At 38.3% G+C, this 22,514-nt stretch overlaps 2 protein-coding genes across 2 annotated transcripts in view; one reads left to right on the forward strand and one right to left on the reverse strand.

Moving 5' to 3' along the window:
- Nucleotides 1–21,097, reverse strand: part of LOC144004494 (V-type proton ATPase 116 kDa subunit a 1-like) — a 43,535-nt gene extending 22,438 nt beyond the window's left edge. The window contains exons 1-3 of the mRNA XM_077501668.1: nucleotides 21,019–21,097; nucleotides 20,472–20,542; nucleotides 17,858–17,957 (exon numbers count right to left, since the gene is read on the reverse strand). The gene's annotated coding sequence lies outside the window, so the exon portion shown is untranslated. The remainder of the gene's footprint in view (nucleotides 1–17,857; nucleotides 17,958–20,471; nucleotides 20,543–21,018) is intronic.
- LOC144004495 (caveolae-associated protein 1-like) lies at nucleotides 567–21,911 on the forward strand. Its single transcript, XM_077501672.1, has 2 exons — nucleotides 567–1,348; nucleotides 18,492–21,911. The coding sequence occupies exons 1-2, from the start codon at nucleotides 818–820 to the stop codon at nucleotides 19,344–19,346; spliced, it is 1,386 nt and encodes a 461-aa protein (XP_077357798.1). The 5' UTR covers nucleotides 567–817; the 3' UTR covers nucleotides 19,347–21,911.
- Nucleotides 21,912–22,514: the final 603 nt, after the last annotated feature.

A 22,514-nucleotide genomic window follows, 5' to 3' on the forward strand; every position in this document is an offset into this window, starting at 1 on the left:
AAGTATGTTTCTATCTGTTTCCGTTTTGCAGCAATTAGCATTAGAAGAGAGCTAAGTTTCATCAGTTTTCACAAATCGATTGAAAATTGTAAGTAATTGAGCTTTTTTTTCTACATGGCCCTGGTTGATCTCCTTTGCTCTTCTAGCCACCTGCTGGCCGTTTGTGTAATACTTTGCAGTTGAGAGGCTGCATCAAAGACTTCTGTATGCTCTTGCATAAAAAAACAAAAAAACGTATAAATACGTCTTTGGGACACTTAGAACATTAAAAAAATATTTATACGTTATTGGGAGCAAATTAGTTAAAGGAAGAGTAATATTATGAGTTGGAAGTGATTGGTAAAACATTCCTAATTCTGCTGGGTCTGAACATTTGTATACACAAACTAACTATTCCAGCCACATTGATAGGACCAAAGTGGAGGCTTTTTTCTTTTTTTTTCCCCCCACTGTGTGTGCGCATCCCAAATTTGTGTATGGGAGGAGAAAGGGAGGGGTTTAATGACAGGGGGAGAGCCGAATGGAAAAAAAAGGAGAGCGGCTAGAGAGAGAGAGAGAAAGCACTGTTGGTTGTAGCTTGACTTCAGGGTTTCTCCCGCTTTGGTGAGCCATTCGCATCCCGGAGCTCATGCGGTAACGTCCAGCTTTGCTTTGGCACCACCTACAAAGTGGCTTGAGCACAGGATTTGACAAAAGTCAATGCTTGAGACAGAAAAAAAAAAAAAAATCTCTGCTAGTAAGTGAGGCCCAGTAGCAGGTGAGAAATCCAGCAGGAGGAAGAAGTCTGATCTATTAACGCTTTCAAACTACACTTGACATGGCAGCAATGGAAGCACTGGAGTGCTCAAGCGCTCAGCTCGAGCCACATTCCCTCAGCGAGATCTCCGACGACAACGTCAACGTCCGACCCTCGGACGACGACGACGACGACGACGTCGTCCTCGCGGCGGCAAAGAAGGAGCCGTCCGCCGCGGGAGCGGAAGGGGAGTCTGCCCAAGACAAGGACGAGTCGGAGCAGCGGGTGAACGGCGTGCTGGTGCTGTCCTTGCTGGACAAGATCATCGGCGCCGTGGACCAGATCCAGCAGACGCAGAGCGGGCTGGAGTCCAGGCAGCAGGAGATGGAGCGCTCGGTCAGCGGCATCCAAGGCGAGCTGGCCAAGCTGAGCAAGAACCACAGCACCACGTCCAACAGCGTCAACAAGATGATGGAGAAGGTGCGCAAGGTGAGCGTCAACGTCAAGACCGTCAGGGCCAACTTGGAGAAGCAAGGCGGGCAAATCAAGAAGCTGGAGACCAACGAGGCCGAGCTGCTGAAGAGACGCAACTTTAAAGTCATGATCTACCAGGTGGGTGACAGTCGAATTGGCACGTCTCGGTTTCGGGGTCAGAAGATCGAAGGGTTGGATGGATGGGTGCGGCCCTCTTGAGAACACATTTGAAACATTCAACTCCTTCATATCTAATTCAAGTAAAAGCCCGAGCTGGAGATAACAAATTGTTTCCCGTCTAAATGGAATGAATGCTTTTGAATATGATGGAAGTTCATGTACTTTAGATGCAGTCGATTTCAAGGGTGTGGCTAAATGTTATCATGCTGGAAAGTGTTCAAGTGATAGACATCTCGAATCAGTGTTGCATTAAAAAAAAAAAAAAAAAAAAAAAAAAAAAAAAAAAAAAAAAGCACCTAAGAATGCTGATAAACATAAAATGTAAAAAAAAAAAAAATCGCAAAAAATTTGTGTATATAGAGTATGACGCAGATTAAAATGCACTGGAGAAAAAAAAAAAAAAACACCTGAAAATGCTGATAAACATAGAATGCAAAAAAATAAAAAAAAAAATAAAAAAATAAAAAATAAAAAAAATAAATAAAAAAAAAATAAAAAAAAATAAAAATAAAAAAAAAATTAAAAAAAAAAATTAAATAAAATAAAAATAAAAAAGGCCCCGCCCACAAATTTCAAAAATTTGTGTATATACAGTATGACGCAGATTAAAATGCACTGAAAAAAAAAAAAAAAAAAAACTGAAAATGCTGATAAAGATAAAATACAAAAACAAAAACAAAACTGTATTAAAAGTACTAGTGGTACTTTCTCTAGACAGGCGTAATGGAAAAAAGAACCAATTAAATGATTCAATGAAAAAAAAACGGACACAAGAAAAGCCACTCCACATTTATAAAAGCGTTTTTATGTATATCTAAATTCAAATTCTTCTGTCAGTTTACAAGAAAGTTACTGTAGCATGCACAGCATTTGGTTTTTTTTTTGTTTTTTGATCCCAGATGTTGCTTTACACCACCCCTGCCCCGCCCGATCGTGTACATTGGTTCAACACTTGGAATCCACTCCAGGTTGCATTCCGGATAGTTTTTCCTTCCATAGCACATGATGGATCGACCCAACGAATACAAGCCTTCACATGCGAGAATGCTCACTGGTTGGCAAAGTCACAGATCATTCGTTTTGGGAGGAAATTCTCTCCAACTCTTTCCCTTGTTCGAAAAAATACAAGTAAAAAAAGTAGAAAAACAACAAGGCAAATACAGGACTATATTTGAAGAGAAACTTTTTTTTTGTTTTGTTTGCTTTGAAAAGAGTTGAGGGGAGCCCTATTTTCTTTTTTTAGCCTGCGAGGCAGCAGTGTGGTGTGTAATGGCTTGCAGCTTTTTTTTTCTTTTTTTTTTTTTGCACAGTGGCGCGAGAACATTCAGAGTTTCCACCCTTGACTCAGACTTCATGTCCTGGACCAACCTTCCTCTCTGTTTCTTTGATTCTCCAGGCAGCTGCTCAAAAAAATGAGAGCTCCATTTTAGCAAGTCCAGATTGACGACGAACATATAAAAGCACATTTTTTGATTCTTCAAAAGAGGATGTTCAAATTATTTTGTAATCCTGTCGAACTCCAAAAAAAAAAAAGATTCAGACGAGAATAATGACAAACAAACAAACATCTCGTTCACAACTCTTTCGCTCGTAACAGCGTTTTTTCAACACAGAGAACGAGAAAGCACACAAACGGTTCCTTTCTTGATTCGATTTTGTAGCCTTTTTAATTCCCAACAAAACGGCTCTTGTGCCCGGAAAACATGACTTTACAAAACAGATGACTTGAGTGTGAAGTCTGGCCAAGTTTACGGTAATTAAGCTCTGACAACGTTTTGCAGCAACCGAGTGAGGCTTGTTCTTCCCTCTAACTTCAAACTTCAAAGTCACAAGCGCAGCAATTATGACGGGCTCCTGATTACATACGCCGGAAAAACAAAAAATGACTGCTTTTGTTACCATGACAACCTGGAGTGGCGGCTAAGGGGGGTTGGACGTGGCCAGAGGCTTTGACTTTTTGGAAAGCGGAGCCCAGAATGTGGGAAAGAAAGCCAGTTAAGACAATAAAAGCATTCTCTCTGCTTGAAGCAAAACTTCATACGCCACATTTCATTTCACTTGTTGCAGACACATCGGCAACATGGATGTGAAGACTTGAGCTTTTCAATTTCCATCCATTTTAACTCATTTACTCCCAATAACGTGTAAATACGGGGTTTTTTAATGTTCTAAGTGTCCCAAAGACGTATTTATACGTTTTTTTGTTTTTTTGTTTTTTTTTATGCTAGAGCATACAGAAGGCTTTGATGCAGCCTCTCGACTGCAAAGAACGGTTGCAGTAATGGTAGTTATTACACAAACGGCCAGCAGGTGGCAGCACAGCAAAGGAGATCAACCAGGGCCATGTAGAAATAAGCTAAATTAATTCCAATTTTAAATAGATTTGTGAAAAGTGATGAAACTTAGCTCTCTTCTAATGCTAACAGACAGAAACATGCTTTTTTTTCCTGATGAAAGAAGAGACTTGAATCTTTCTTTTGATGGGTTCCATGCTTTTATAGCAATAGAACACAATATTCTGTGGGCCTTGCAAAATGAGTCAAAATCCAGTAAAACAGCCGAACGGGATTGCGAAATGTGAAAATGGCGGCGAGTGAATGAGTTAAAGAGAACTTGAAATTGCAATTGTCCTCCCAGACCACAATGAAAAATCCAAACCCTGATGTGGACAAAAACTGTTCTACGTACAGAAAAAGACCTTCCTGCCCTGGCACTCGGCTGCTAATAAAAACACGCAGCTCCTAAGTGGTTGTTTATTGCACGAGACATGCAAAGGAGGACACAGCACGAGAGAGGCTTTGTAGAACGTTGGATTTTCATCTGCGCTTTATTACCAGCTGTCAAGCGCTCAGTCTTCACTCGACTGTTTCCTTACACAAGTGAGGCGCTTACTTATGTTATTTACTGCGGATCAACCCTGGAATTACACGGCTCAACCCCTCGCACGGTATGTGTCATTTATTACGATCACGGAAGACATTTTACGAAACTTTATGTTGCTTTGAATTTTCGGTTTATTTCTGGAATGGATTTGGTAAAAGTAGCAGCAGTGGAACTACAGGTCAAATATTAAAATTGGAACAGAAAAAGAGAACGAAATTAAAAAAGAAAAAAAAGAAAAAAAAGAAAAAAAGAAAAAAAAAGCACTCTTCTTCGGTGATGACGTATATGCTTGAAGTTGGAAGCATTCTTAAGCAAGATCTGCCATCTAGTGATGAACACTTGTTATTACAACTTAAAACTGCTACGTAGTAAATATTTTCATCTCTAAGTTAGGAGTTTGAGGCTGTAAAGGTCAACACATCACTAAGGATGTAACGATATCCAAACATCACGATATGATATTATCACGATATTGTGGGGGCGTTGGTGATATTTAAAAAAGATCACAATATTGTAAAAAAAAAATAATAATAAAAAAAAAATTAAAAAAAATGCAGCAATGCATATAAACCAGCTACAATCGCTAATAACAATATTGAGACAATTGATCGCTTAACAACATCGATTTGAAACATAGAAGGCCAAAACATCCCTCATGAAAATTAAATTGCACTAATAAACTTGCCACTAGAGGGTGCTAGAACTGCACAAATGGAAATCAACCTGACTTTTTTTTTTAACAGATGTTGTCCTTTTAAATATTGTGAACATGACGACGACGACATTGTGGCAGTTTTAATATCACGATATTGCCCTTATCGAGACATCACTAATGATCACCTCATAACCTTATCACACACACAAGAAATAACTAGTTTTGTCATCCAAAGGGAAAAAAATGACTTCAGATTGTGTTCATTTTATTGAAGTAAAGGAAATGCTGCTATGATGGGAAAGTTATACAAAGCCCAATGAATGCAACTTGGGAGTGTTCGATCTCCACTTTCAAATGTCTATTTTTTCTATGCAAATAATAGGAAAAAAAATGAACGCTCAACCTTGTCCTGCATTACTGTTTAATTCCGATGCCCCTTTGTCCCAAATATGAGTATGTGCAAGTCCAGTAGAAAGTGATAAGATGAGACGAGGCGGCGACGAGTTAGAATTTGTGACCCGAGATTCCCTTTCACAATCAAAACGCTGAACCGCGCGAGGTCAAATGTGAAAGGTGTTGAAGGAATCCACCCACTTCTGTGAGCTTGGGTGTGTTCTGACGAGGAGAAGCAAGAGACCATATTTAGACAGCTGATTCATCGCACAGGCAGCCATTGTTCTCCGTACAAAAAAAAACAACCTCCTGCCTATTCATCTTCACGTGGAACAAGTACGCCGATCTCCCTCTCGGAACCTCCACCCCGTGCGGATAACTCACTCCACATCTTTTTCCACCTCAAGCAGCCACGCCCGATCCCACCCCAACTATCATCACCCTCATTCTTGCTGCTCTCCTTGAATTTCATGACTTGCTTTTTCCAGACTTGTTTGTTCCGTGTTAATGTTCACATCTTTTCCTCCACTTGTCCTGATCAGACCACATGCGCAAGTCAGCCACCTCACAACACTCTTCCGTCAATAAAGCATGTTAATTGGCATCATATCGTCATTTAAAAAAAAAAAAAAAATGCCTTTCAGACAAAACAGTAAGGCTGAAACTACACGTTTACGTGTTCTTGATTTTTCAATGCACAACATTTGGTACAGTACCGAGCAGTACCAAGTTTCCGCACAAATCACAAATCAGTTTCTTGCTTCCTCTTGCAAGTGGACATTATGGTTAACTCGTTCAAACCCAAAGACGGAAAAGTAAGTTTTTCAATACTTTGTTCTTCACTCCCAAAAACATATTTATACGTTTTTGTTTTTTTTTTAATGCCTAAAGCATAAAGATAGCGCTTCTGATATGAAGAGGTCGTTTAAAGCAATGGTAGATATTGAAAAAAAAAAAAAAAACGGCCAGCGCGTGGCAGAAGAGTATAAGAAATCAGGCAGGGCCATTTGCAACAAGCTCTTTTTTTTGCCAGTGTTTTCAACAGGTTTGACGATGAAATATTGTACCCTATTTAAATACTCCTTATGTATGTTTTTGTAGCATTTATGGCACATTTTGAAATGTCTTAAACACACTTCTAAATAATACAAACACATAAAAAAAATCATTTACTCAGAGAGCAGGAAGTGGAATGGACAAGACAAACATATTGTAGTATCCCGGCGTTTACGGTGTTAAAAAAACAAACAAACAAAAAAAAGACATTTTTACAAACTAAAAAAAAATTAACTCATCATTTCACAATACAGTATGCATCAATAATAATTCCCAATGGTGCACATTATAAAAAGAATGTATAGTGGTTGCTTTCTGTAGGCATAAAAAGCAGGATTGAGGAGGATTGAGACGTTCGATATCCTTTTGATCTCATTAGCAAAAATAAAGCTGGCACTTCCTGTATTATCTTCTTCTTTTAAATGTATGGTGTTAAGCATCGTCATAGTCGTGTGATGCCACCTAGTGCCCAAAGTGGAATTGCATCCCAAAATAGATACGAATGGAAAAGTGATTGTGTTGTAAAGAAATACAGTAGCCAAGCTAGAAATTATGATTAAAGTAAAAGGTAACCAGCAAAGTTTGTTAAATCATAGCAGCTGTTTGCTACTTTGCAGAAAGTAAACAGCATTTTTGCTACCTTGAAAACAACACAGCCTGGGAGTTATCATTCAAAATGCACTAAGAGTAAACCCACTCCTCTTTGACGGGTCGACCCAGGCCCAAATATGGACATGATAGTCGAAAAACGCTTCTGGGCTAACTTTACAAGCGAGATTGTGTGAAACGTTCTTTCGACAGACTTGCCCCACCCCCAAGGAATGTTTGTCTCAAGGTTTGTTAGGGACAAACTGCGTTTGACAGCAAGATGGGCCAAGTCATGCAAGAGGGCCGATTTGAGAAAGAGGGCGAGAGGATAAAGAATCGGAGCATGGCGACAACGTAAGAGCGAGATGTCTAAAAATAGCACCTAGCGCATGCTTGTTTGATTGTGAGAAGGAAAGAGACCGTGTTCCTGTTTGGTCATGAAGATCTGGTGCAGGACTGAAGAACTTGTGTTGACGTTTACACCACAACATACGACGGTTGTTTATATAAAACGCTTCCTGAGTCGAATAGAATTGCCAGGACCAAGAAAAAACGAAAAACGTTACATGTATAATGCTAACAAAACATTGATCAAAAGCATTTTATCCGTCCATTTCACTCACAAAAAAATCATTCAATATTATTATGACATTTGGGTCAAATTTGGTATAGCATGGAATCGTCCTGGATGTCGTCATTTTACGCACAACTTAAAGTTACAGTTTGTTTAATGATGACTGACATAAACGTGTTAAATACGACACAAATTCATTTACTGGTAACACAAATAGCTATGACAAGGATTAGTCATTAACTAATTTGCTCCCAAAAAAACGTATAAATACGTTCTATTTTAAATATTACCATGCTCCCAAAGATGTATTTATGTTTTTTTTTTTTATGCTAGAGCATATAGAAGGCTTTGATGCAGCCTCGGAACTGAAGAGAACGCTTCAAGCAATGGTACAAAAACGGCCAACAGGTGGCAGGAGAGTATAAGAGATCAACCAGGGCCATGTAGAAAAAAAGCTAAATTACTTCCAATTTTAAATACATTTGTGAAACTGATGAAACTTTGCTATCTTCTAATGCTAATTGCTGCAAAATGGAAACGGATAGAAATAAACTTTTTTTTTTCTCTAATCCATGTTTTGATAGCAATAGGACACAATATTCTGTGGGCCTTGCAAAAACAGTCCAAATCCAGTAAAACGGCGAAAAATGGGCTGGGACTTAATTAGTTAACTGCACCACACAATGCATTCTGGGAACAATATATACAAAAAAGGTCGATTTAACACGTCCGGAACTTATACAGTCAAAATCTTTCCGCCTTCTTGTTTGTTGAAACTGCGTCATACACAAACTGCTTTTTTTCATTTCTTGACTTTTGCACACAAGTCAGATGCGGATGACTCACATTCCCTAAGATGTGGTTGCACTAAAACATAATCACATTTTGTCTCGTCATATGATTCCATTGTTCATGCGATTTGAGTCATAAATCGCCGGGAAAGTGCTTTGCTATTATGTTGGACTTAAAAGGGCTGGAAATGTGTCATGATATACTGAAATATACAATTTGAGAATTAAGAACAAAATATCGGGCAATATGTCGAGTGGTTAGCACGTCCGCCTCGCAGTTCGGAGGACTCGGGTTGGAGTCCAGGCTCGGACCTTCCTGGGTGGAGTTTGCATGTTCTCCCCGTGCCCGCGTGGGTCTTCTCCGGGTACTCCGGTCTCCTCCCACATTCCAAAGACATGCATGGCAGGTTCATTGAATTGTCGCTTAGGTGTGCGTGTGAGTGTGGATGGTTGTTTGTCTCTGTGTGCCCTGCGATTGGCTGGCAACCAGTCCAGGGTGGAGCCAGTTGAGATAGGTGCCAGCAGCCCCCGCGACCCTCGTGAGGAATAAGCGGTCAAGAAAATGGATGGAAGAACAAAATATCACGCGTGAAGATAAGATAAATTTGCTTCAGTAATTTTCCGCTTCTCGAATGAGAACATTAAAAAGTCAGATGATCTTGCGGCGCTTCCATATTGACGCACATATTTCAGATAATTTCACAGTTGGACTTTTGTTTGACATTTTCATGGTTTTAAATGACTTCGATAATTTCCTGATTCCAAAAGTTGAATATTATTAAATATTTGCCCCTCATGAGCCCAATTTTCCCGTCAAATCTCGATCGGACATGTGCCTCGTCGCATTAAGTTTTGTGTTGTGCTCAGTTCTGGTCCAGTCCAGTTTTTTTTTTTTTTTTTTTTTTTTGTTTGGGCGTTGCCATGTTACTGAGTCAGTTTATTTATTTGTTCAAACTTTTCCTGAGTTTGGTTACGTGTTGTTAATCCTTTCAGGTGCTCAGCGTGTTAGTCATTCCTGCGTTTTTTGTTTTTTTTGTTTTTTGCCAAGCCTTGAGCTCATGACTTCCTCACTTTTACCTTTGAAAATTGTGTGACAAGTAAGATGAAGGTGCAGATTAATTTCAATCAAAATAGTGAAAACGGTAAGGAGAAGTCACAAGTGCAAATGTCGTTTCATAAGGATTCGTTTCATTGTTTTGGACAAGCTCCATTGACCGCTATCAGTACGAAAAATAAGATAGTGGCCCTAAAACTGGGGTGTCCAAACTACGGCCCGGGGGCCATTTGTGGCCCGCCATCCATTTTTTTTAGTGGCCCGCAACATATGTTAAAAATGGCATTTGACTTAGTTGAAAAAAAAAAAAAAAAAAAAAAAAACACAGGTGCTATTAAAGTTTATTTTAGTTAACTAAAACTAACACAAAAAAAAACAACTAAATTTCAAAACTACAATTTCGTTAACGAAATAAAATAAAAACGAAGATGCTTTTTAAAAAAGAAAACTAACTGAAACTACATTTTGTGTTTACAAAACTAACTAAAATAAACTATAAATATAGCAAAAATGTCCTTCGTTTTAGTCTTTGGGCCTTTGGGGTTGATTTGAAATGTGATTTTTAGTTGATTTATTTTGATATCAATCGGAATAATGACGTCGCACCCATGGTGTTTTTTAAATGTTGTGCACAAGTAATACACATAAAAAAAAAAATAAAAAAATAAAAAATACCTAAAAACTAAAACTAACACTGAAACTAACTAAACTAAATAAAAAAAGAACTAAAACTAATTAAAAAAAACTAACAGAACCACCCTGAAAACTAATTAAAACTAACTACATTTTAAAAAACAAAACTCAAAACAAAATAAAAACTAAAATGAAAAATTCCAAAAGTATAATAACCCGACTGCCATATTACAAATAAATTGGTTTATATACTGTGTACCATTTTTGTAAATATGCAAAAGGACAAATCAATTATTTGTACAATTTTTATGACTAAACACAATTTCTACATTTCTCTTCATAACATGATGTGGCCCTTGCGTCCTTCTGATTTTCTGTATGTGGCCCTCAAATGAAAAAGTTTGGACACCCCTGGGCTAAAAGTTCATAAAGTCTCAATATACTGGACTAGTCGAAAAATTTACTGCTTCAGGTCCACAGATTCGAGGTGTGTGGAAATCCTTTCTGGAAACTTGAGCAATTTACTCTTTTGATTCCATGCAAGATTCTATTGGGGACGCAAAATTCCAGCAATGTTGAAACCAGTTTCTTGTCCAGCTTTATAAATCTCACCATAAATGCCAAGCTCCTCCATTGTTATCGAAAAGACTAACATGGGGTTGCCGTGGGAACGGCCACCGTCATGCCACACTGCGTCCGTGTCACTGTTAGTCAAGCATGGGGAAAGATGTTGCACTTGTCTCGTCAAAAACAAAAACAAAAAACTATATATATATATGTATATATTAGGGGTGTGAATTGCCTAGTACCTGACGATTCGATTCGTATCACGATTCACAGGTCACGATTCGATTCGATACCGATTAATCCCGATACGAATTTATAAGTCGATTGTTGCGATTTTTTTTCATTCAAATTTAGAAAATACTAATCAGTAAGCTTGTAGAGTGTAAGATTGATATGAAAATGTATTATTTATTGATCTGAAATTTCAGTCTTATAGAGGTTGTAATCTGTTTCATGTTTGAACAGCATTAAAATAAAATATTAAGGCTTAATGTTCCGTTCATATAACATTCTTCCATGCTCAAGGTGTGAATCCTAACCCGAAGTCAGACGTTTTGTTGAATATTTTTCCATTAAAAATGGAAGTTTAAAAATCGATTCACACACACACACACACACACACACACACACACACACAAAAAAGGCAATGATGATAAGACGTTGAATCGGTAAGACTACCGAATGAACAATTCTGAGCTCTTAAAAAAAAAAAAAAAAAAAAAAAAAAAAAAAAAAAAACGATTTTTTCTTAATTGAATCGATTCAAGAATTGTGCGATGTAGTATCGCGATATATCGCCGAATCGATTTTTTTTAACGCCCCTAATATATATATATATATATATATATATATATATATATATATATATTAGTGCTATAATATTCATTTTAAGCTGTCAAACGATTAAATGTTTTAATTGGATTAATCACGATTAATCGCTTAATCAAAAAGGCTATATATATATAGATATATATATGATATTTCTTATTATATATTTATGATTATATAATATTTATTCTTCAAGCTAGTTTGTTTCACTTTTTATCAAGGTTAGTTTGTGTCATAAATATGAGTTTCACGTCCACATGTACACATTTGTTTATATTTATGAATCTGTACGTCCCGACATGAAAGCACACGATCAGAACGCCCCCCCCCGAAACCAAAGTATGCGCTAAGCACAACCTCCAGTGATAGCTGACAATGGCAAGCTGTGTCTTGCAAGGCTGAGCTAAAAACAAGCAACGAGCGAACTCACTCCATTGCAGCTTCCTCACTTGAGCATGTCTGCAACCTTGGAAACGCTTGATGAAATCTTTATTTCGCGTTCGATTCATGGATGCGTAAAGAACAAACTTGCCCTGTTTTAAAGTCCACACGGTTAAAGCGTCTGCAAACTGTGTCGGTCCAAGTCAACACGCGGGCGGTCGGCGCAATTTTCTTGGCCAACGGCTGTTCTAAAAAAAAAAAGTGGCGAGAAAACGTATCTGCAGCCGTCGGGGTTATCTGGAAGTAAAACGCGCAGAAATATTTTGTTACGTTGCCATGGCGCTGATGCTGATCTGATCTAATATGCCGCATTTAGTCTTCTTTTTCCGACAGGGGCTGCAAGGAGGAATTGAAAAACAAAGGCAGGTGTGTTTTGGTAAGGAATGACGGGAATTTGTGCAGATGGAAGGAAATGGGAAAGAAAGAACAGCAGACAGAAAAAAAAAAGTAAAAAAAAAAAAATGGTTCTAATGGGAGGGGGAAAGAGAACGCTGCCATGCTCCAGTGCAACACCAGTGCCGGGTGACTCATCCGTTTTGCTCTCCCCCGGCGGGGGATCGGCGGCATGCCATCACTTTATATAGCAATCTTGCTCTCTCTGGTCCCGCATGTCTCCGATTGAAGTGAACTACTGGAAAAATAAGGAGATGAATACTTGAGTTCCCTCCCAAGATTTTTTTAATGCTGCGTGTGAGCGTCACGCGCTTTCCCATGGTCGTCTCGGGAGAAATGTTTAAAAAAAAAAAAAAGCAAACACTGCTTTGACGAGACAAAGTCGTGTATCTGCAAAGACAATACGCAACATTTTTCTCCTTTCATTATATTTGAAGTAGAACTACAAAGGAAAAAAAATTACCACACTCTGAGTGATCCCCCTTAACTCATTTGCTCCCAATAACGTGTAAATGTTTTTTTTGTTTTTTCGTTTTTTTTATGTTTTAAGTGTCCCAAAGACATATTATTTATACGTTTTTTTGTTTTTGTTTTTTTTTAGGCTAGAGCATACAGAATAGGGCTGGGAATCTTTGACTGTCTCACGATTCGATTACGATTTTTGCGTCTACGATTCAATTCATAATCGATTTTCGATTCTTGATTCAAAAGATTTTCGATTCAAAATGATTTGATTGACAAACGATTTTTGCTTCAATTGACACATATGTATAACACTTTCATGATCTACTCGTCTGTTTTGCAAGACAAAATGACAAATAGACATTAAAGTGTTTTTTTTTTTGTTTTTTTTAAACATTTATTAATTTTGCATTGTAAGTGCCTTTTTCCACAAAAACAGCATGTGGGCTACAACTGCCTTTTCCCCTTCTTCTTCATTTCTAATTTAAATAAAATCGTTTTTTGTTTATTAATATTGATTCGATTCGATTAATAAATGAGAATCTCGATTCTTTTATGAATCAATTTTTTGGCACACCCCTAATACAGAAGGCTTTGATGCAGCCTCTCAGCTGCAAAGAACGGTTGCAGAAATGGTAGTTATTACACAAACGGCCAGCAGGTGGCAGCAGAGCAAAGGAGATCAACCAGGGCCATCTAGAAAAAAAGCTCAATTCCTCACAATTCTAAATAATTTGTGCATGACAACAACAGCAAACGGTTCACCACTGTATAAACTAAATAAAATTCCATGATATTTTCAATTTAAAATCTAATCTAATCCAATCCAAACAAAATTACAACCTTTACTCATTTGCTCCCAATAACGTGTAAATATGTTTTTTTTATGTTCAAAGTGTCCCAAAGATGTATTTATACGTTATTGTTTTTTTTTTTTTTTTAATGCTACAGCATACAGAAGGCTTTGATGCAGCCTTTCAGCTGCAAAGAACAGTTGCAGAAATGGTAGTTATTACACAAACGGCCAGCAGGTGGCAGCAGAGCAAAGCAGATCAACCAGGGCCATGTAGAAAAAAAAAGCTCAATTACTCACAATTCTAAATAGATTTGTGAAAACTGTCACTTTATTTTTTTTTTGGTATGTCACTTTAGGGGCTCCGTACAAATCTAATCTAATCCAATCCGAACATAATTACAACCTTAAAAATAGCTGCCGGGTGTCTTTTAATTTAAACCTACAATTGGCAAAATGGATGTTTATGAAGTCATTGCACATGAGTTCTAATTTTTTTTTTTTTTGTCTGAATGGACTGACTGAGTTGGCCGCTATAAAATGGAAATACGGCGTCGCCATTTGCCACTTGAACCGCACTCGGTTCCTCTTTACATCCCCAGTTAAAGTCATGACGATTCCGTGTTTTCCTGGCTTGACTGGAAAATCCCTCAGCATGCGTTTGTGTGTGAAGGCGCGTCACGGAATTGCGCACTCCTCCACTGGGACGGAATTGATGTCGCTCGTGCAGGTACGGCAGTTACGCTCGCGGCTTTGGCTTGGCAGCAGGGGAGTTCATGCTAGCTGAAGTCGAAACAGGAAAAGAGTGACAGAGAGGCAGTTGTGCAATGGCGGGATTCCTCGACGCAGCGCTGATGAGAGGTTGCAGTGTGAAAGCATCCACACAGTCCACAAACAAACGGTCGCTCATGCGAGTTGTACACACAAGTCATTAAATAAATGCGGATTTACAGATTGTTGTACATCACCGCAAACAAATGGAGAGAAATTATTTTAGTTGTTATTATGACTTTTTTTTTTTTTTTTTTTTGTGGTATAAACTGTATGTGATAGAAACACGAACACAAGGCCGCCACAGATGGCAGAAGTACAGAACATGCCTGGGAATTATTGTTGCAGCTGAGTCCCTGCACTGATTAAATACCACAATGACTCATTGGACTCAGTGCCAACATGATGAAAATGTCTATATTGGGACACATAAATGCATTTTTTTCCATGTTTAAAAAAACAAAACAAAACTAAACAGTTAAAGCAGTCGAACTTGAACCTTAATTCAGTGTTATAATAGTTGTGGAGTATTCATGACATTTACTAGTATTTTTATCTTATTTTTTTTACTCCCCCCCCCCCCAAATTCTGTTAGTTTTAAATAGTTTCTAGAGTTAATTTGTTTTATTGGTTTTATTCTTTTTTTCTTTTTCTTTTTTTAAGAAAAATGTGATTTATTAGTTTTAGTGTTACTTTTCGTTTTTTTATGGGTTATTTCTTGTGTGCTAGATTTAAATGTAATTTTATTAGTTTTTGTGTTACTTTTAGTTTTTTATGAGTTATTTCTTGTGTGGTAGATTTAAATGTAATTTTATTAGTTTTAGTGTTACTTTTAGTTTTTTTTAATGGGTTATTTCTTGTGTGCAAGATTAAAAAAACAACAACTCAAGGTCACAGTAAAAATTGTCCCTTTTGCTTTTATCTGAGACAGTCATAGTCCAATTGGATGATAAATGGATGACAGTTAGTTGTAAACTGTCCTAACATTTATTTTTTTAGGGCCACACACAGAAACGTGAAAGGATTGCATGGCCCGCCTTGAAATTCTTTCATTTTATTCATTTTTATTATTTGCCGTGGGCCACTGAAAAATGGATGGCGGGCCGCAAATGGCCCCCCAGGCCATAGTTTGGACACCTCTGCTGTAGGTACAGTAGATATAAGATTGTTTACGGCATATACATTTGTAGCCAAATAAAAACAGTCCTTCCCACCTAAAATAAGTCATGATAATGCATGCTATCAAAACAACCGCAACGAAAAGAAAACATTTCATCGGAATATGTGCGTTCGATCCGAAAGGCTCGTGTTGTGGGGAGCGCCGGACGGACGGCGTTATCATGCCGACGCGGTGAAAGGGAAATGCTGCGCGGTGCTGATCTCAGCAACTCACAAACGTTTCAAGCGTCCACCGCGGTTGGACATTAGTTGCTAACAACAATTACAAAAAAAACCAATGACTTTTCATCAAGACTGAAGCAAGAAATTCAGCCAGGCAAAAATATTTTCCATTTTCCTTTCAACGCAGCTGGTCAGGAAAGCCGGGATTCCTCTTTCAAGGTCAAGTTTACCCAAGACGCTGCAATACAATACCTTCATAAAACCGCCATCAAGCCTCAACACAAAACAATAGAATCGAGACACCCCCCCCCACTCCGTGCCCCGCCCTCGTCTCCCTTGCCTCAAGCTCCCGTCCTTTGATGCTATCATCTTCCTGCTAAGCAGATTTTCCACCTCTCTGAAGCATCGTCCAATTTTGCGCCGGGACTTGCTTCGTGCGACCGGCGTTTCTTCCTGCGTCTTTTGTTCGTGTTCCTGTTTTGCTCAACGAAAGGAAAAAAAAAAAAAAAGCACAACATGCGCAAGTGTCGCCTTTCACCAATGCTTCCACCTTCAAGATTTACCATCGTGGAAAAAAAAAAAAAAAGGAAGTCCTCCCGCCCTTTTACGTGTCTTTTCCATCCCTTCATTAAAAATCTATAGTGCATTGTGTTCCGAAGGTGAAAGGTCGCTCAAGAGGAAAATGGCCGCTTGATTGATGGGCCAAGAAAATGAAGGTGATGCACAAAGGAAAAGAGAAACAAATGGTGCTGTGGAATTCTTCATCGGTGCGCTCATTTCTGTGAAATAAAATTAGCCAATCTATGTACTGCTGCACAAAAAATGAATTGGAAACTATCGCTTCAATCTACCAGACTTATTTATATCTCAAACAAACTGCCTTTAAGGTAAAAAGGAAAAAAAAAAGAAGAGACTATTAGCACATTAACACATTCACTGCCAGCCCAGCAAAAATGCATCATTTGACGTCTTTTTCCGTCAATGGCAGTGAATGAGTTAAGCTTGACGTCACCATGTGTGAGTGAACCATCACCTGCTATCTGTCGGAACATGTCAATATTGTCAAAGAGACGACTGTATTGCATAATTGCAGGATCTGTTGCTCAGCCTTTCTTGCAACTTTACAATAAGAGAAATGTTGCACAATATGAAACTAACTTCAGATACATATTTGGAGGTCACAATTCATGGCGCTTTTTTCTATGAACTCATTTGCTCCCAAAGACGTATTGCTACGTTTTTTGTTTTGTTTTGTTTTTTATGCTAGAGCATACAGAAGGCTTTGATGCCGCCTCTGAACTGAAGAGAATGCTTGAAGCAATGGTAGTATTACAAAAACGGCCAGCAGGTGGCAGCAGAGTATAAGAGATCAATAGGGAGGAAATTGCGTTAGCTTTATCCTGGCATGCATAGACAAGTAACAGGTAAAAGTCACCTCATATATTAAGAGCAGCCGGGAATGCTTATTGGTGCAGATTTGCTTATAGGAGATGATGCTGTTGTTGCGCAACCCTTTTGGCCAAAGGGATGTTTCCATTGCCTCACCTCTGTCAAGGTTAATGCACATTTTTCTGTGTAATTTCTCCCTTTAGCATGACTCAGATGAGTACAATTTGAAGTGCTGTTGCAGTAAGTGAAAGGTTCTGTCAAATGTAACGATCCAACAACTCTGTTTAGGCTAGTCTGTAATTTCAGCCCGTTTGCATGACTTTGGTGAGTGATTCATGTGCCTGACTTCAGTCATCTTGTATGTACTTGTGTTTATTTGACAAGGAAGGAAAAAAAACCCAACAACAAGCAGACATAAATCCATATTACGGGCATTCAATTACGATTCTTACAGCACAACGGAATTATAACCCACAATGTGAATGTCAGTCAAACCCAAATGTTTTGGCATTAAATAAAATAAACAGATCTAATAATAGATTTCCAGCAGCAGTTGTATTTTTTTTGTGTGTGATTTTTTCACGTCTGTTCTGTTGCATTCACGATAATGTTACTGTAAAGAAAATTATTGTAGTCCCAAATTCTACTATTTTTGCGAGAACGCCGTGATGAACTTCAAACAACAGATGAATACAGCAACTGATTTTTTTTTTTTTTTTTTGACAGAATGCTCACGCAGCCCCACCTGTAATTTGACATGCCATATCGTTTGCAGGGAACATGTAAAATATCATATATTATTATATTTTTGAGGCTTTCAGCAACATAAGTCTTTGTTTTGCATTTACTTCTTACCTTGATGAATATATTGTAAATATGCTCCAGTCTAGTCGATTCGATGACCTCACCAGGACCTGAAGCGTGGATCTTTCATTTGCTTGCCTTCTACTGCCCCCTATTGATAAAAAACAACAACAACTTACTGTAACAGTAAACAAAACTTGAACACTGAAGACAATAAATCTCATGACAAAAAAATTTACACATTATTAACTCATTCCTCTGTTCTTTGTCAATTATTTCTTCACTTGGTAAATTGTACTAAATTCAAATTAAACTGCAATACACAGTTTGTAACGCGTGGAGGCTGATTTTGCCATCGACGGCGCAGCGGGAAAGCAAAACAAAAAAAAAAAAAAAGGGGGAGAGCAACTTAAGTTGACAACATTTATTTTAAAAAAACAACAAAAAAAGGGAGGGGGCTCGACGCCACCGCGCGTTATAAAAGGCCGTTCCGGGAAAAAAAAAAAAAAAAAAAAAAAATCTTTGCCAAAAAGGCAAAAGGAAAATTACTCACAACCAAAGGAAAGAAGCGCCACCTTGTGGCGCGGTGCCACACTGCCGATTGTTACAAGTGACTGTCGGTATTCATCTGAAATACTTAATTACGTTCATATTGATCAAATTTTTTTTTTTCTCTTCTCCACAGGATGAAGTCAAAGTTCCCTCAAAACTCAACGTCTCGAAGTCCATGCGGGTCTCGGAGTCCGTATCAGGAAGTAGGGGAGGAAGTATGCTGGAGCTCAAGGAAGCGACGGGGGAGCCTGGGGAGGAGGCGGAAGAGGGCGAGAAGGAAAACAAACCCGCCATAGACCTTTCCTCGGATGAGGAGGGAGTGGAGATGGAGGACGTCCTTTACGAGACCCGCGCTGAGCGTATCAAGCGCAGCAGCCTGCAGCGCGTGCAAACCCTGAAGACCGTCTTCTCCAAGGAGAAGATGGATAAGACGAAGGCAAGGACCAAGCAGAACCTGGAGAAGACCAGGCAGAAGACCAAAGATAACCTGGAGAAGACCAAACAGAAGACGAAGGAGAACTTAGAGAATACCAAGCAAAAGGCTAAGGAGAACCTGGAGAAGACCCGACACAACATCGAGAAGAAGATGGGCAAGCTGGGGACGCGGATGAGCGTCAACCCGGAGCGCAAGCAGAAGCTCCAGACGTCCCGCGACAAGATGCAGAAAGCCTTCACGCCGGGCCACGTGGTTTACGCCCGTTCCAAGACGGCCGTGTACAAGGTGCCCCCTTTCACCTTCCACGTCAAGAAAGTCCGCAACGGCGCCGTCGAGGTGGTCCAGGGCACCGAGATGGTGGAGGTCTCCCAGAATGCCGAGCCCTTCGACGAAATGGATGACGAGGTGGAGGGAGGGGGCGTGGAGCTCGAGATGGAGATGATGAATGGCGGGGGAGACGACGAAGACGAAGACGGAGACGGAGACGGAGACGAGGAAAGCCGCGACGACGCCCTGGAGGAGAACGAGGATAAAGACAGAGACAGCGACTAGATCGTGAAGGAGGAATTTGCCAAAGTCTTTGACGCCACCCAATCTTTTGTAAAAACTGAATGCGATGTAGGAATTGAATTGGATCTTCCTTTTTGTTCATTTGTGACATCACAACATGCTTCCATGCCTAAAGCAGGAACAGTTGGCAAACATCAGTGAGTCTGAGTAAATCGTTTAGGGTTTGACTATACTATTATCAAATCCTCTTCTAGCATTATTTTTAGCTGCGCATGGTCAGAATACGCATCAGCACAAAACTAGCTGCCCATAAACTTCCCTTAACAACAGACGGTTTGTGTTACTTCACCCAAGACGTTGTATGTTACTTTTTTCCTCCTAAAATTGTGTTCAGCAGCAAGCAAGGTCAAATAGAAATCACTAAAAAAATCATTACAATTGGGTCAACCCAGCTTTTTGAGTTAAACGTATGACCCGCATTATTTATCGTATTATCGTACAAAACAACCCAAACAAACCCAAACATAACAAAAAAAGAGCACCGTTTTTTTGTTTTTTGTTTTTTTTAGGGTGTAAAAAAACAACAACCCAATTTTGGACAAAAAAAATAACCAAAAACAATCAACTCAACAACCCCATTTGGGTCAATTTGAGCAATGAACTTAGGTCAACCCAAGTTAATGAGTGGGTCCAATTTTTTATCCCGTATTTTTAAGGGCGCAAGTTGTGAGTTATTCATTTGTCCCAACTTTTTTGGGTTAAATAAATAACCCACGCAAAATTAGGTGGAAAAAAAATGAGCCAAAATTTGGGTTACTGGGTTAAACGAATAACCCAAAAATGTGAGCCAGTCCCTTTTTGACCATTTAAGTTATTTTTGTCTGTGATTGACTGGCAAGCAACTCAGTCCAGGGTGTCCCCCGCCTGCTGCCCAGAGCCAGCTGAGATGGGCTCCAGCACCCCCAACGACCCTTGTGAGGAATCAGCGGTCAAGAAAATGGATGGAGGTTATTTTTGTTCCAACTTTTTTTTTTTTAAGAGTGATTTATAAGAGTGAAATATTTGCATTGTAAATTGAGAATGCATTGGCCAAATAAAATAAATCCTAAACGAAGGAACCATGTTCATAATCCTTCTAAAAATGAATGACTTTATCATTTGCCTTACCGTCCCTTCTTATCCAGTTCCAGTCTCCCATACTCTTATTTACTTCGAGCCTTGCTTGCCTTTCAGAGTTTCTGTTGGAGAGAAGACAACTGAGCCTCCAAAGGTGCCACAACAGTATTTTTTTTTAGCCCCGTTTTGAATGATGTTAATCGTTCAAGGGATGTACGTATGTAAATAAACCAAAGTGATGTGCAATGCCACAAACAAACATGATGTGGCTTGTTCGACACAAGCTTTCACTACAAACAATTTAAAACAATTTACAAAACTCTCAATACTGAATCAAATTACAGATCCATAGGATTGGGGTTACAAATATACGACCAGATAAATAGAAATATATCTATGGTAATGAAAGTGAATGAATCATGTATATTCTGGAAAAAAAAATAATGAGATTTGAAAATTCCAACCGGCTGTGAAAACGTATGTAACAGTCGCACTAAAGGCGAAAAAAGGCTAAAAATTGCTTTCTTATTCCATTTTTACATCAAACGTACAAGAACGAACTATCCACAAAAATGAGCAAAAGATTTCTATTAATTACCTGTTGAATAGCATAAGCAATGAATATGTTTCGATTACCATCCCTAATTCCTTTCTTTTTGTTTTTTTAACTCTCTCTCTCTCTTCGCTGCAAAGCGGTGAATAAATTGGAAAAGAAGCCCGCTACTGCCCCCTGGCGCTCAATCCTTTTTTATTTTTTTTTATTTTTTTTATTGTTTTGCCTGTACTGTAGTTCATTATAGCTTCCCAGTTGTTACTCCAAGCAACACCAACCAACAATTTCCACATTTGTTTGACTAATGTGTATTCAATTGTTTGATTTGTTCGTCACTTCTAATTGTATTTGATAAGTGCATTGTGGGGGTCTAACGCACTAAATATTTGAATAATGTATGTTTTGCAGATGACTGCATGCATTCCTTTGGCAAGACAAAATAAAAGTCAATTTGCAAGTAATTTTTTTCCAAATAAGTCAAGTATGTTGTGGGGAGGGTGGGATGTTCACCAAATAGGGGAAATACAGTAAACTTGTGAAATATGTTAAATGACAAGTTCTGTAGTACTTTTATTGTCAAAGCTTATTCAGTATCTTACGCAAAAATATGTTTAAATTGTGTTTGTTTGTTTTTTTTGTAAATAATCACAATGCAGTTCATAATGCGTAAACATTTTACAGAGAGCATAATGCATACAGCTGCCGGCACATACTCTGCATTTAGAAGTTTCTTGAGCCAAAATTGACACGCTTGGAATTGAGCAAAAACATATTCTAGCTTTTTTTTTTTTTTTTTTTCGTTTTTTTTGGTTGCACATTTTATCTTAGTGGTTTCATGATCGGCACTTCAAAGTGAATTAACATTGTTGTAACGGATTATTGTAAAATGTTTCATTACTTAACCACTAATGAATTAATAAAAGCTATTTAGTTCAGTATGGTTTGCGTGTGCGTGTGTGTGTCAAGTATTCAATTGCTTCCAAGGGAGACCGAACACAAACTATTATTTCCATATCAACAGGTAAGTCAAAAAAGCAGTTACTGTGTAGATAACACAATATTTGAGGGACTGGCTTATCAATTCATTCAAATGTGCCTTTCGACTGGTGAAATTATAATGAGTTAGTAAGTGTCCCAATAACATTACTCTGCTGTCATCAAAATGTAGCAGAATGAAACTTTGAGGTCTCATGATAAGGGGTCAAACTTTCTGTTAAAATGTTTACTTAAGTTTCTATGATTTTTATTTATTTATTTATTTTCAGACAATCCACACAATCTACATTTCAGGATTCTATCTCAAAAATAGCTAATATATAATATAATATAATATAATATAATATAATATAATATAATATAATATAATATAATATAATATATTTTTAGAGATCCGTGCCTGAAGTTTGGGAAAGTTGTTGTAGCGAAAATTAAACTCTGGTTAGATCACAACAATTTAAAGGGAATTTCTGTTATATAGTTAAATAATGGCAATCAATAAAGACACCATAAAAACAAATCTTGCTGAAGACAATAAAGTGGTG

Source organism: Festucalex cinctus, chromosome 17 (genome assembly GCF_051991245.1).
Source record: "Festucalex cinctus isolate MCC-2025b chromosome 17, RoL_Fcin_1.0, whole genome shotgun sequence".
In the NCBI taxonomy this organism is placed as follows: Eukaryota; Metazoa; Chordata; class Actinopteri; order Syngnathiformes; family Syngnathidae; genus Festucalex; species Festucalex cinctus.